General features: G+C 38.1%; 1 protein-coding gene across 8 annotated transcripts in view; it reads right to left on the bottom strand.

Annotated features, from left to right (window-relative positions):
- The window catches only part of Lrba (LPS responsive beige-like anchor protein), a 580,781-nt gene that overhangs the window by 136,205 nt on the left and 428,234 nt on the right, over positions 1–16,342 (bottom strand). For all 8 annotated transcript variants that reach the window (NM_001439655.1, XM_087627154.1, XM_087627167.1 and 5 more), the window contains 1 exon segment: positions 2,906–3,058. In NM_001439655.1, the coding sequence (NP_001426584.1) occupies positions 2,906–3,058 (153 nt within the window).

Below are 16,342 nucleotides of genomic sequence, written 5' to 3'. Positions count from 1 at the left end.
TGAATAAAACCAAATATTTTTGCAATTACAAATTATTGTGATAGATATTCATCTACACACTATGCTTACATTTGATTTGCAATGAATTTTTATTTGGCTTTGTTTGGGAATATAACCTAATTTGGAACACTAAATGTAAAGATTTGTATCAAATTCATGAGAGTAGAAACTGCTGTGAAGATTGTTAAGTAAACTTTCTGAGTTATAGTAAATCCATAGGTAATAGAATGAAACATTATTTTCTATATTACTTTATCTTCACTTCTGAGTTTAAAGCATGGGCAGGCAAAATTAAAATCCCACCGAAAGATGATTTGCTAAGTTAGAAATGTACACATGTATTTTTCTTTATGTCTTTGGAAAATCTTTTCCATGGGCATAGACATAGTTCAGTTTGCAGAGTCTGGCAGGCCTGAAGACGCATGTTCATTGCGCTGTACTGTGGTGTACGCTTATAATCTGGACACTCAGAGGATAGAGACAGGAGGAACAAAGGTTCAAGGTCTTCCTGGGCTACCTAGAAGCTGGGTCACGGACACATAAGACCCTGTCTCAAGGAAAAAAAAGAAAAGAAAAGCCCATTTCCCAAACAGACCTGAATGTTCACAGGGGAAAACTGCAGGGCAAAGAGCTATATCCCTTGCCTGAAACTTGCATATTTAAATAGTATTTCTGAAACCAGTTCTACAATGAAATAGTTAGAAAATGATTTGGGATGGGAGGTGGGTTTCGAGACAGAGTTTCTCTGTGTGTAGCCCTGGCTGTCCTGGAACTCACTCTGTAGACCAGGCTATTTTTGAACTCAGCAATCTGCCCGCCTCTGCCTTTCAAATGCTGGGACTGAAAGCATGTGGCAGCACATGCATTTGAGTATCAACAAACCCTGTGAGAGAAATGTTAAACATTGCTGGTTGTAAGAGCAGTGTAAATTACAACAGATACCTACTAGAATATCTTAAGTCTGTAATATTGATAATGGTGAACCTTGTGAAGGACACAGAAAAATTCAAAGTTCAAACACTGATGCACACTAATGTACCAGACTGCGCTCGCAACATATTCCTAGAAAAAACTCCATTCTCAGAAATCTCCTCAAAGAAAACAAAAACAGATGTTCATGCTAAGTCATTTACACACTCATAATAGCCAGAAACTGAAAAAAAAAAACCTGCCAATGTTCCTTAATTTCTAAAATAACTAATATATGGCATATCTATATAATAGCCAATAATAACCAACAGCAATGCAAAGAAATCAATTATGGCTATATATAGCAACATGGATAGATCTCAAGAGCATCATACAAAGCCATAGAAGCCAGACACAAGATGACAACATATTGAACGATGCCACTAATTTAAATGTCTATAAAAGCACCTACAGAGATACAATATGTGGCTGTCTGGGACAGGATTGGCATTGCAGACTGAACAGAGTGGCCCGAGAGAACTTTCTGAAGCTAAGGGGAGCACTCTGAAGCTGGATCACAGGGAGTTGGTACTGCACTAATTTACTGAAGCTCACTAAGGAGTATATGTTTAAAATGTTTATTTTTATATGCAAATCACGGCTCAATGAACCTATTCTAAAAGGTCAAACACGAAAGTAAAGAGCAGTCATAGTACAAATGTACCTGTAATAACGTCTCTATGTCCCTGAGGTACAGTCAGTCATACGTAGTGACTAGCATTTCCTCAGCTTCTTTTAGAGCTAAGCTTTGTCTTGTCCTGTCATACTAGTCAAGTGAGAATCTTAAAAATGCTTGGGTTAGGGCTGGAGAGAAGGCTCAGGGGTTAAAAGCACTGACTGCTCTTCCAGAGGTCCTGAGTTCAATTCCCAGCAACCACATGGTGGCTCACAACCATCTGTAATGGGATCTGATGCCCTCTTCTGGTGTGTCTGAAGACAGCTGCAGTGTACTCATATAAATAAAAATAAATAAATCTTTTAAAATGCTTGGGTCATAAGTAAAATGCTTTATGTATCACAAATACTACTACAGTAACTAATTACTAACTTGCCTAGGACCCCACAACTGACAGTGTGATTGACCCATGACTGGGCAGTCTGCTTGAACTCGGAAGTCTATCTATCCACTGTATTGTATATTTATTATGTATAAATGTGACATGTCAGTAGTAGTGGGATTATAATCAGATTCTGGAAGATAAAGTTAAAATATAATTACTGGTATAAAAATAAACAATGCTACCTGGAAAACCTAAATGTATTTTTTTGTTTAATCATAAAATAAAAACACCAGATAATTAAAATTATATTTGAATTTTTAAAGATCTACTTATTTTATGAGTATGTATATACTCACCTGGCACATCTTTATAGTCCAAAATTGTATTGTTAATATGGAGAATGGCAAAAACAACACTCTTAAATATTGAGAATACTCCTTCATTCCATACTTTTGTAAAACTTCAAAATAAAATACAACTGTACATTATATAATAGGATAATAATATAGTGTTTTTAAGCACAGTAAGTACTATGCTTTTAAGTTTTTATACTGAAAATATTGTATAAAGTGTTCTTTCAAACTATGTGTACATGACATAACTTGAATGTGTTGTTTATTACTAATCTTCTAGGCTGGAACACAAAATGATCCTTTCTTGTCAAGAGAGGCTCATGCTTAAAAATGCAAATGATTCCAGGCTCTCTAACATTGATTAGTTATAATGTTAAATTGTCAAGAACATATTAAAACAACTTAAATTTTGCATGAAGCAAACCACTCTACTTTTAATGCAGTATAATTTTAAGAGGTATATGGCCATTAGTGAAGTACTTTATTAGGTTCAGCAGCTCCTATCAGCTACAGCACTGTACAGAAAGACAAGGGTTAATGTTTTACATCAACACATGACAGAGCAGATGATTACTATCTTACCAATCTGTTTATGCGAACAAATTCTTCCGAGGTTTTGGCCCAAGGAGGAAGTTCAACATCAGACACCACTGTCCCATCATCCATCACTCCAAGGTTATAATTATTGAAGTTGACAAACATCTCAGGGAGATAATAAAATTCAGGAATCAATTCCTATATAAAAATGAGAGAAACGTTATATCAGAAAATATAGGATATAGACTAGATATATGTAACATGGTCTGATTATTTCCTATTACACAGAATCACAACAACAACAACAACAAAATGTAGGGAATTTTTTTCTCTTTGTTCTGTCTTGAACTTTCTGTTAAGAAAGAAGATCATAACCAGAAAAACATACAAGATAGATTTAAAAAAGTGAATTATTTAGAATTTGTAGCAGAAAACCATCTTTATACAATATGAGTTAAAATGTCTACTTTGGTCTTTTTATCAACAAGAAATAGTTATTTGCATTTTAGATATAGATAAACAGTAAATTTCACATTAAAACATAAAAGTTTTTAAGAAACCACTTCTAATAAAATATCAAAATCATCAGTCTAGAAAACAACATAAGAAACAGATTAAATTAAATATAATGGCTGCAATACTAATATTTAAACAGGGGAAAATGTAGTCTTTGTCGTCATAAGGCACATATGTAACTTTTTCAGAGGCCCTGTAGAACAGACTTGAAATCCAGTCTTGACATGGGTCAGTGCCTCAGTAGTCTTTCAGAAACCCCCTCAGGGCCAGCTATCACAGGTCTGAATTTCCAAACAGTAGTAAAATAGAGAGGTCATCAGATTTTGGACAGGGTCAGTATGAAATTGCCACAGCAGAGAGAAAAGATCCAGCAAGAATTAAGCTATTATCACTCTCATAGTCCACATGGAATGCTGTTTGACTTTGAATTGCACATCTTTTGTTTACAGTCACGATAATTAACTAATCAGGGTAGAATGAGCTTGTCCTTCAAATGCCCCACAACTGCATGATCATTAGACTTGAAAGACTTTTAAAGTGGACATTTATTTTTCAAAGAAGAACCTTGTTAAAAGTTTAAATTTAAATTAGATAGCTTTACACACAAAAATGTTAAGAACACCATCCCTAAGCCATGTCTGTAATCCTAATCTCTAATTGCAAAATAAAGAATGGCAAATGTATATTTTTTAATGTAGAAAAGAGTAATAATAAATTTGTATAAGCTAACATTTATGGTGTGTTAGATTAGACCTAGATTTTTAATAAACTTTACCATACTTCATCTTCATAACAAGTTTATAAGGTGAGCTAGTGGCTTGATCTTATAAATGATTGAATAAAAGTAAGGTGGGCGTGGTGGCGTGTGACTCTAGCACTCAGAAAGTTGAAGGAAGAAAGACAAGTTACCAGGAGGGAAAGGCTATTTTGGATCACAGAGTTAGCTGGAAGCCAGTCTAGTCTATACAGTAGAACCCTGTCTTTAAAAAACAACAACTGCATAAGATGGCTGATCAGTGAAAGTTCTCATTGTATAAGCCCGAAGACCTGAGTTTGACCTCCCATCGACCCAAGGTGGAAAGAAAGGACTCCCAAAAGCTGTCCTCCAGGTGGGCACCATGGAACACCCCCCCAACACACACCCTTACATACATGCACACACGCACAAACCAAACAGACTTACTGACAGAGTGAACAGAAGCTAGAGATGGGTATATGATTCTTCCAAAGATTAATGAAAACACGTTTCTTAAAATCTATGATCAGCTTTATTTAGCCTGGAGGGAAGGAGAAGGGATGGCAGGGTGGGGAAGCAGAAGATATATGAGGTTTAAGAGAAGATATAAAATGGAGCTCTGGACTTAGTGGGCAGAGTGAAGACAGATTGGATTTTACTTCTTACCCAGGCAAGTATCCTTTGAAGGGGATACCCTTCCCACTGAGCCTAGTGGCTCAATGTAGGTTTTGTTGTTTTTGTTGTTTTGAGAAGCTAACACCAGACAATGATGACCTGGCATCTGAAGGGTTTCCTAAAAGAAACATGGTATAAGGGGCAAAGGTGCCTGCCTCCAAAGACCATACATCTTAGTCTAAGAATAAGACTAAAGAGCTGAGTGGATGGGAAGCAGAAAGGCTAATGTTCTAGACACTCATCCAAACCTGGATTCTCATTCAGGCCTTAAGAAATGGATGGCCTTGTCCTACCATTTTAATAATTATGGATGGATTTTCTACCACCTTCATATGAATCAAGGTCAGATTTAAACTTGGGTGTGTTTTGTGCATTTGAGTTGGCCATAATGGTTGTATGCTTATTTTAATAATGAGTTATTTATATATTAACTGATAGTGCATTTCTGGAACACAAAATGGTAGGAAGAATTCAGTATAGGCAGAAATAGAAATAGCGTGCAAACACACCTTTTAGTTTAGGAATAAAACAAAGTGAATTCCTTTGGTTTTACCTTTTCTGACTTTTTTGGGACAAGGATTCACACTGTAGTACAGGCATCCTGGAGTTTACTATGCAGCCCAGGTTATGCCTAAACTTAAAGCTTTCCTTAGGACTGCATGACTTCACCTCTCAATGTTCACAGTACTGTTAAGTTCTTTTTGGATCAAACCTTGGGTAGATAAAAAGGGTGATACAATATTTAATTTCAAAAATAATTACTTAGTTCTTAATCTTTACAGACAATTGTGTTAAACTTTGAACAGAGAAGAAGTATTTCCTGTCCATATAAAACACAGATCAAAGTGAGAGATCTGTGAAAAGTACAAGAAGAGAATCATTTATTACGGTAAAACTGGCTGTAGAAACAGCATTCAGAAGTCAAAAGATAAAAAATGAAGCCTCAAAGTTAGGGTGCTCACAGAGCGCTGAAGTCAAAGAATACACTGTAGCACTTTCCCAGTCTGTTTATAATTACCTGTTTGCATTTTTCCTCTGAAACCGAGATACTAAGAAAAGGTACAACCTAAGTATTTTGTTCTTGGTTACATACTCCAGCCCATACACAGTGCACAACACACTGGGCATTGAGTAAAAATCTGTTAAATTAATTACTGAAGAGAAATGGTACTGAGGATTAGGGGAATGCCTCAGTAGGCAAAGTGCTTGCTGTGCAGACATGCGGACCTGAGCGGGGAGCCCTAGGTCCCCGGTTAAAGGCTGATGCTGTAGGGTATGATTCGAATCCCAGTGTCGCCACAAGAGAGAGATGTGGGTGGAGACAGAAGAATCCCTAAGAGCTTGTGGGCCAGTGTCACACCAGAGGTTATCATTCTGGTCCTCACATGGCTGCTGTGGCATCCCTGCACCTACACTCGTACACATGAGCACACAGACAAATACTGAGCAAAAAGTGGCATTTAAATAAAAAAAAATAGCAGAGGGAAAGATAAGGGCATTCCTGATAAGGAAGGTATCTTAAGATATGTATATGTCATTCATTCTTAATGATCAATGAGAAAACATTCAATTGGCTTAGAGTTGAAAATAAAGAGAAATGAAAAAGTACAATGTGAAAAAAATTCTAAATACCAAGGCCTAATGAAAACCCAGAAAAGGGGACATTTTGGAACAACACAAACTGAAATAGAACATGCCTATCTATAAAATTAACACTGAAGAGCTATCATGAAGATATGATATGTTATGAAGGACATAATCATATAAGCACAATTAAATTACTAGGAAGGGAATGTAGAGAAACATACTGCAATCTCTAGTAAACACCATAAGTTGATGAAAGTTGAATCCACTCTTAAGATGAAACAAACATGAACTTAATCAAGACACCGATATAAACCCAAGAAACATGCATCTGCAGAGCCAGTGCATTATCATGGACAATGACAGAATTCAGGCATCTAGCAGAGTTCCCTTTTGAAAACAGCATTTCTCTAAGAATCACGCTGTGATATAATACTAAATATTCCCAGTCAAGATTATTTTCCTTGACAGATGAAATTTAGTAACAGAGTCAAAGACTATGTCTTTCTGATACTTTAAATGCACACTTACAAAGTGAAGTATGTTTCATATCCATCTGAACAGAATACTCAGCTCTGGATAAAAACCACATGTTAGCGATACTTTAAAACATCAGTGGGACATGACAAGCAAACAACACTGACAAAAGACACATAGATTCGCAAGTCACATTTTCCTCCAGCTTGACGACAATAATTTTAATTTCTATTAGTTAATTAGGCAGATAGGTTTAGAGGCAGGTGACATGGTCAAACTTTATCATCTCCTAAAATAAAAACGAGATAGGTTCAAACAGAGGTTATGTCACAATTTGGGATAAGCTCACTGCTTTGATCACAAATTCTGAGGCTTTCATGGCATAATGACAAGGATTGGTTGTGACCACACATATGCTTTAGTTTTCTTCATGAAGGCACAATCCCCACTGATAGGAACAGCCTGTGTAGCCAGGCTGTGTGACTCTCCCTTCATTAGCCACCAATTCTTCCCACTGAACTAAACCATCGCTCCCCTCCGTCTCGGCAAGCACATCAAATGCCAACGCACTAATCTAAAGGACTGAGACAATGAAAAAGAGCCAATGTGCTGCTTCAGAATACAAGTTTATACTGACTTCCCTTTCCTTCAAATGCGAAACCTTGACGATTAAGGCATAGCACTATAGTTAGGGAACAGGGCACTGAAGGTGAAGAGGTAGGAAAGTAAAACTTAACTCTTTGTCATTACACAAAATGATATGTTTATAATATGAAAACCTAAAGCTTTCTTTAGAAAAGAAGCTGATGAATAGGACATGGAACAATGTTTATACTTGGATACATATTGCTTTACAAGTTTATTTTGTTAGCCCACAAGTCAAAGCTTTTGAATATTTGACTAAAGTGTATTACATTATATTTATAACAACTTAAATGGAAGGTTTCATATTGACACTTAATTTTTTATTTAGTAGATAAAACATGATCTTTATGTATTTCATGCATTGCTTTCTTTAGTAAAATAAAAACCGCAACTTTTAAGGTTGAAGTAAAAAATGATCTCTAACATTTGTAGATGAACTTAATAAGTACTGTAAAAGCCTATGATTTCAAATAGATTATAACAAAAATATCATGAAAATAGGCAATAGATAATCTATTTCAATCTGATCTAGTGGAAGGGATAATTGGGTTTGAGTCTTGTCTACTTAATTTACCATCACATGCTCTTAAATAATTTAATTTCTGTGACCCTAGTCACCTCATTTGTCATCTCTAAAACTCGAGTTTCATATAAAGTTCCTATAACACAGAATTCTATGTATAAATATTATCATTAATAGGACCCTTGATTTTAAAAATTCCCAGGTTTGGATGCACCAAAAATTTAAATCTAAGAGGTCATTTGATGAACTGTGCCTAATGAGAAAAGCCTTCAGTGTAATTCTAAGAACACAACAAAATTCACTTTTAAAAAAAAAAAGTATATTCACAAAACTATCTGGGAATTAATAGCTCTTACTGAATCAACATCACATTAAGCAATTAATTTTTTTTATCAACAATAACTTACCATGTCATGTAGAGCTTAACATAAATAACCCCAACAGCTTATAGTTCACTCTCGGTTTCAATGCATTTCCCACTTCCATATTTGGACTACAATTTCCATTAGGTATTTTGTTCTAGATTTCAATATTGAGGTAAGTTGTAATTTAGGAAGAGATAATGGAAATGAGTAACATAAATGACAGTAAGTTATAACTGCTATTAAAGAAAATGCAGAGGCTGGGGAGGCAGCCCCACAGGCATGGGCATCCAAGCTTGATTCTTGGAACCAGCAGCGTTGGTGGAGGGTAAGCTGAAGGACTCATGCTTTACAGATCTCACAGGACAAAAATAAAGGTACTGTAAAAGTATTTTACAATCTTCTCATTTGTACATATCATGTATACATATACATATGGCTGAGACTTTCAAACTTAGGGTTAAAATTAATTCATATAAAATTACTTTGCTTATTTATTTTAAAATATTTTTAGGAATCTCCTGGGATTTAATTGGATTAACTATTAACTATGTGTGTAGAATATGGCTTACCGTTCTGCTAATTTCATAATATAAATTTTATATTAATCATTAACAATACATAACTAAGTATTTTAAAATGGAATATAGAAGAGCACAATATAGACTGATGAGACACCCACATGTAAGTCTAGAACAAGTACAGAATCTGTACTGATCATAAAACTTATTAAAATTTCACAATCTGCCATTTTTCTATAACTGTTAGCATATGAAATTTAATTGCAAGTTCTGTTACAGACAAGACTCTCAGTCCCCCAAATACGGTATCAGCCCGCCCCAAGTGCAGCTCACCTCTGGCTAGAAGCCTTCACTCTACTGCTCTCACACGCTCTTTCACAGGCTCTTTTAATTATTCCTAGAGAACCTGACTTGACTGTCTTCTTGACCCCACAACCGACAAAGTAACAAATCCCAGAAAATGACTTGTATTCCATCCTTTGACTCCGTCCTCTTACTTACCAGCCCTTTCCTTGTAACCAGCTCCAGGAGCCCACAAACACTTGCCCTCATCCACAACTCCCATCCTCTTTTTATATCTACTTTGCACATTTCTGCAAAGAGATATTTCTTTCATATGAAAATTTGCATCATATTTTCACTCAAAAATATCTGTAGAAATCATGACCGTACTGGAAACCTGGCTGGCTTCCAAGAGCTGTGAAGACATGGACTTTAAAAAAGAATCTACTATCAGTACTTTGTAGAGCAGCATTCACTTCTTACTACCTTCTAGATCTTAGTCCTATATCCACAGATACATGTAGCTGCTGCCCCTTAGCAATGAAGCATCTTTCACAGAAACCGGAGGCTTCACTAATAACGACACTTGTATAACATGCAGACATCAACAGACCATGCGGAGACCAGCACCAGCAGACACATCCATGTCACAGCTCTTGCGTCTTTGGCTCAGGGGACGTCACACAAGAACAGGTTGTGAGAGTGTGAGAGCCATAATAGCAGGAGTGTGCTGTGAAATAGCTCCTTCTAGAAATGGCTGCATAAACAAGACCAAAACAACGGCAATGTCCATGGTCATACTGACACGGAAAGGATAGACTCTCGCAGGGTTCCACCCCTAGACCAAGAAGTGCAGGCAGTAACAACTGCTGGGAGAGGAGAATTAGGCTCTCCCAAGGATGAACCCCCTTAGTGCTCGTCTCACACAGAGTGGTCAGCTTTGAAAGCATATACACACAAACTACATAAACAGTCACAGCAGGATACAAACATACATACACAAACACATATATATATATACACACAGTATACATATATAGTGTATATATGTATATACTACACACATAATGCATCTTTGTATATACATATATTTGCATATACACATAGGTATGTAATAATAATAATCAAACAAGAGAAAGCTATTACTCAAGAGTGGAGAAGGGTCTTGGGAGAACTTCAAGAGAGGATCGCTAAGAGGGGTGAGAGGGAGGAAAAGGAAATGGGAAAGTGATGTAATTTTATTTTAATTGAGATACATTAAAAAGCATTATAAAAAGCAAGATTAAAATTAAATAAATGTGGCTTCCAGGTTGCTGGGTAGTTTTCTGAACCTCTTTTTCTCCAAGGGGGCTGGTTCTTGAAGCCCTTCTTTGCTCAAATAAACATTGTTCAATGTTAAAAAAAAAAAAACAAACTCAAAATTATAATCTTGAGTCATAGCAGGAGATGGCACACTATAGCTTCTCGACCAAATATGATCCAACATGTTTGATAATATTTTGCTAAAGCAGCCATGTGTGACCACATCTTATCTACATTTGCTTTTGGTAGAACTCTGTAGTCCTGACAGAAGTCACTTGGATGGTAAATTCAAAAATGCTTCATCTTTTTCCCTGCACATCTTGTAGCCAGGGCAGATTTTGGGTAGAAGATTGTGCGTGTGCCTGTGCCTGTGCGTGTGCGTGCGTGCGTGCGTGTGTGCGTGTGTGTGTGTGTGTGTAGGGGGGTTGTATTCCGTTTCTTCCATTGAAAGTCCTGCCTGGACTGGTACAACCATTCTGGAAATCAGTCTGGAGGTTCCTCAGAAAATTGGACATTGAACTGCCTGAGGATCCAGCTATACCTCTCTTGGGCATATACCCAAAAGATGCCCCAACATATAAAAAAGACACGTGCTCCACTATGTTCATCGCAGCCTTATTTATAATATCCGGAAGCTGGAAAGAACCCAGATGCCCTTCAACAGAGGAATGGATACAGAAAATGTGGTACATCTACACAATGGAATATTACTCAGCTATCAAAAACAATGACTTTATGAAATTCGTAGACAAATGGTTGGAACTGGAAAATATCATCCTAAGTGAGGTTACTCAATCACAGAAAGACATACATGGTATGCACTCATTGATAAGTGGCTATTAGCCCAAATGCTTGAATTACCCTAGACGCCTAGAGCAAATGAAACTCAAGACGGATGATCAAAATGTGAATGCTTCACTCCTTCTTTAAAAGGGGAACAAGAATACCCTTGGCAGGGAAGAGAGAGGCAAAGATTAAAACAGAGACTGAAGGAACACCCATTCAGAGCCTGCCCCACATGTGGCCCATACATATACAGCCACCCAATTAGACAAGATGGATGAAGCAAAGAAGTGCAGACCGACAGGAGCTGGATGTAGATCGCTCCTGAGAGACACAGCCAGAATACAGCAAATACAGAGGCGAATGCCAGCAGCAAACCACTGAACCCCCGTTGCAGGAATCAGAGAAAGAACTGGAAGAGCTTGAAGGGGCTCGAGACCCCAAAAGTACAACAATGCCAAGCAACCAGAGCTTCCAGGGACTAAGCCACTACCTAAAGACTATACATGGACTGACCTTGGACTCTGACCTCATAGGTAGCAATGAATATCCTAGTAAGAGCACCAGTGGAAGAGGAAGCCATGGGTCCTGCTAAGACTGAACCCCCAGTGAACTAGATTGTTGCGAGGAGGGCGGAAATGGGGGGAGGATGGGGAGGGGAACACCCATAAAGAAGGGGAGGGGGGAGGGATTAGGGGGATGTTTGCCCGGAAACCGGGAAAGGGAATAACACTCGAAATGTATATAAGAAATACTCAAGTTAAAAAAAAAAAAAAAAAAAAAAGAAAGTCCTGCCTGGATAGAGGAGGCAGACACTTCAGACTCCATATCCCCTGCTTTTAGGAGTCTCAGCTAGGGTCACTCCATATCATAGCAGGATCCTTCTCCACCCCAGAGCTCTGGCTTGTCCCAGAGACGCTCCACCACTCATTTCCCTCTCTCTTCCACCCCTCTCACCCCCAATCCTAGTTCCTCTTCCCACCTTCATTCCCCTCCACACCAGCTCCCTTACCTAGTTCCTTTTCTGATGCCTGTTTTAGTTTTTGGGTCTATGGATGTAGCATGGTAATCTTGTACTTTACGGTTAATATCCACTTATAAGTGAGTATATACTATGTGTTTTTTTCTGGGTCTGGATTACCTCACTCAGGATGATATTTTCTAGCTCCATCTCCTTGCCTGCAACTTTCAGGGTATTTTTGTGTTTTAACAGCTAAACAGTATTCCATTATGCAGCTGTACCACATTTTCTTTATCCAATCTTTGGTTAAGGGACATCTGGATTCTTTCCGATTTTAGGCTATTACAACTAAAGCTGCTGTGAACATGTTTTGCCTTGTAGATGGTAGAACATCTTTTGTGTCTTGGGGTAGAACTATTACCAATTTTCTGAGAAACTGCCAGATTGATTTCCAAAGTGGTTGTACAAGTTTGCCGTCCCACCAGCAATGTAGGAAGCGTTCCTCTTTCTCTATGTCATCACCAGCATGTGCTGTCACTTGAGTTTGTGATCTCTGTCATTCTGATGGGTGTAAGGTGGGATCTCCCAGTCATTTTGATTTGCATCTCTCTGATGACAAAAGTCACTGAACATATCTTTAAGTGCTTCTTAGCCATTAGAGATTCTTCCTTTGAGAATTCTCTGTTTAGTTCTTTATCCCACTTTTAATTGGGTTATTTTGGTTGTTGGTGTCTAATTTCTTGAGTTATTTATACACTGTGTTTATTATCTCTGTCAGATATATGGTTGGTAAAGATCTTTTCCCATTTTGAAGGCTGCCATTTTGTCCTATTGATGGTACCCTTTGCCTTACAAAAGCTTTTCAGTTTCATGAGGTCCCACTTATTAATTGTTGATCTTCGTGCCTGAGCTGTTGGTATTCTGTTCAGGAAGTTGTTTCTTGTACCAATGCGTTCAAGGCTATTCTCCACGTTCTTGTCTATTACATTTAGTGTATCCAGTTTTATGTTGAGGTCTTTGATACACTTGGATTTGAGTTTTGTGCAGGGTAATAGATATGGATCTATTTGAATTCTTCTACATACAGGCATTCAGCTAGGCCAGCACAATTTGTTGAAGACACTCTTTTTTTCCCATTGTATGTTTTTTTTTTTTTTTTTTTTTGCTTTTTTTGTATGGGGCTCACAGAGACTGAACCATCAGCCACAGACCGTGTATGGACTGAACCTAGGCTACCTACACATATTTAGCAACTGTTCAGCTTGGTCTTCATGTGGATACCTTAACAACAGGAGCAGGGGATTTCTCTAACTCAGACTCTGTTGCCTGCATTTGGATCCCTTTCTCCTAGCTGGGCTGCCCTGTCTGGTCTCAGTGTGAGAAGGTGTACTTATGTGACTTGATATGTGAGGGTAGGTTGGTGCCTGGCAGGGAGGAGGCTCTCCTTAAGGGGTGTGGAATGGGAATGGGAGGAGAGGGCGGAGGCTAAAATTGAGATGTAAAGTGAATAAATTAACTAATGAAAAAATGTTCACTGTCTGACTTTTCATTAAAAAAAAATTCTGAATATGTCTGTATAATTAAGCCAAATAATCTGTGAACTGCAACAGAAGGTCTTCCCACTTAAACTGCCTATCAGAATCTCCTTTCCAGTGTTTCCTAAATTCATGAACTCTCCCCTGACATTCTACTTTACATATTTCCTTCAAGTTCATTTCATTTTCCTCATCCAAAATAATCCTCTTTTATCAAGTCATGAATTATTTTTTACACTAATTCATTCATGGGTATATTTGTGCACATATGTGTGTTAAGCATGTATGAATGGTAACTGTGTGCCATGGTACATATGTGAAGGTCTGAGCAGAACTTCGAGGGGTTGGTTCTCTCCTTCTATCACATGAATTCCAGGAACTGAACAATGGTCATCAGGCTTGGTGGCAAGCACCTTGACCTGCTGATCAATCTCACTGGCTCCAAATCATTAACTTAATAAATATTTGATTGAATGACTAATATGTTCCAGGCACTACTCTGAGCTCTAGGGATAAGCAGTGAACGAAACAGCTCCACAAATTCACCCTTTCACGGAGCTAATGTTCCAGTGTGATGAAACATAACATACCAATACGCACACGACATGGATGCCAGCTGGTGAGCGCAGCAAGAAAAATGAGACCAGGAAGGAAGGAAGAGGAAAGGGAGTGAGGAATGCATTTGTAACCAGGGAAAGCTTTACCAAAAAGATGGTGTTTGAGCAAAGACCTGGCAGAGTAAGGAATGAGTACAGAGGATATTGCAAGGAATATCGCAAGTGAAAGAAAAAACCCAAGTCACCAGGAAGAAGACAACCCAGAGCCTGTGGAGAGCAGCAGGACTCTGGTTGGCTAAGAACAGAGTGGACGGGGAGAAACAAAAGGTATGAGGGAAGACACAAGAGGATTGGCAGGGGCAGGGTGGAGTCTTCAGAGAAAGGCTTCCTTATACTCCCAATGGAAGCTACCTGCTAGCATGGGACAGTGTTGAGGAGTAGGTTTAAAGGAATGAACGGCAGGAATTTAATTGTGAACATATTAAAATTATGATCTGTTTTATGTATTGTAAAGGGATTGTTGAGGAGGGAGTCAGAAGAAGAAATGCACAGGCTAGAGACATACATTTGGGAGGTCTGTTACGTCCCCCTGAATCTTTAAGATACAGCTCAAAACCACTGCAGTCACTCCTCCAGTCACTCCTCCAGTTCACCTTGTTACAACGTAACTCACACGATCTTACTAATATTTAGTAGTTCGTGGAAGTCTGCTTCATATCTGATGGGTTGTATGTCACCTATGGTAAATAGTCAATGAGACTAATAAGTGAACATGAATTTTAATTTAATTCTCGGCACAGGTTTTCATTTGAAGACAGGGAGTTAAACATTGGACCAAGTTGCTTTGTCTTCTGTATTCTCTACATTTTTGCCCAAGTCAAATTTAGTACCTCTCTTTCCCCTCTCCCCACCTCACAATAACAAGCCCTCTTTGTTGACACCTACCCACACTTCTGTGATACGTTACTCAGTTTGTCTCAGATGTGTCTTACTTAACTACTTTAAAAATGTGTGTACTGCACTCTTCCCTATAGTGTAATAAAAATATCAACATTGGTCACATTATTACATCCATGTCACTCCTGTTCTTCAAACCCAGCACTGGCGGCTCTCACAGGACAGTGCTCCTGGGATGCAGTCACATGTCCTCAGCAAAGCATCAGGCTCCCCATCCCCCTTCCTTCTGGGTTAGGTGGTGCTTTATCAATGACTCAAAAATTGCTTCTTAAACTCATTTGCTAGAACCTGTTTTGTTAGTAAATACTTCTCTAAAACAAAAGTTCATTGAAGGCAAGATCAGTGTTACATGTGATATTTCATTACAACCAGAGCTCAAGAGTCGATAAACTCAACTCAAAAATTACTTCAAAAAAGTGACTGCTGTATCGGGATTCTTCCATGTATTTTACTCGCAGTTTATTTTTGCGGAGGTTATAGTTTAATAAAACTAATTACATTAAACTCCACTTTCTGAGAAAACATGCCCCCACCACTTCCATTTTAGATCTATCTGCTAACACCTCCACTGCAGGGTAATAAACCAAAGTGACAGCTCTGACTCGTGCCAGTCATTTCTATAGATTGCGTGTAGGATTCGAATAGTAAGAGACTACACTTAGCCACTAGACTGGCCACACTGACAGGAAGGCCTTCAGAAAGGAGAGGGCTGCTTCAGAGATGGGAACTCAATGGCAACAACAGTTTAGTAAGTTTATTATTAAGATGTCTGCCTGGTACTTAGATATGATTGGCTATGAAATTTTAAGAATGTTATTTTTCCACAAAATAACATGGCTCATAATAATTCAAGATTAAAGTTTAAGGCAGGGCCAGGCTCAGCTTGTAACAACAGCCAGAAGGACCACTACCAAACCAAAATCTAATAAATACAGTAAGTACCCCTGAATCTCAGTTCCTGAATTTAAATGAATATTTAAAACAAAACCGTAGAATTACTAATATTTTGTGGTACTGGGGAAATCCAGGACCATAAAAAAGCATTCAGCAAGAGGTCTAACACTAT

This window comes from Rattus norvegicus, chromosome 2 (genome assembly GCF_021556685.1).
Source record: "Rattus norvegicus strain SHRSP/BbbUtx chromosome 2, alternate assembly SHRSP_T2T, whole genome shotgun sequence".
NCBI lineage: Eukaryota > Metazoa > Chordata > Mammalia > Rodentia > Muridae > Rattus > Rattus norvegicus.
This window is presented reverse-complemented; position numbering and strand designations above follow the sequence as displayed.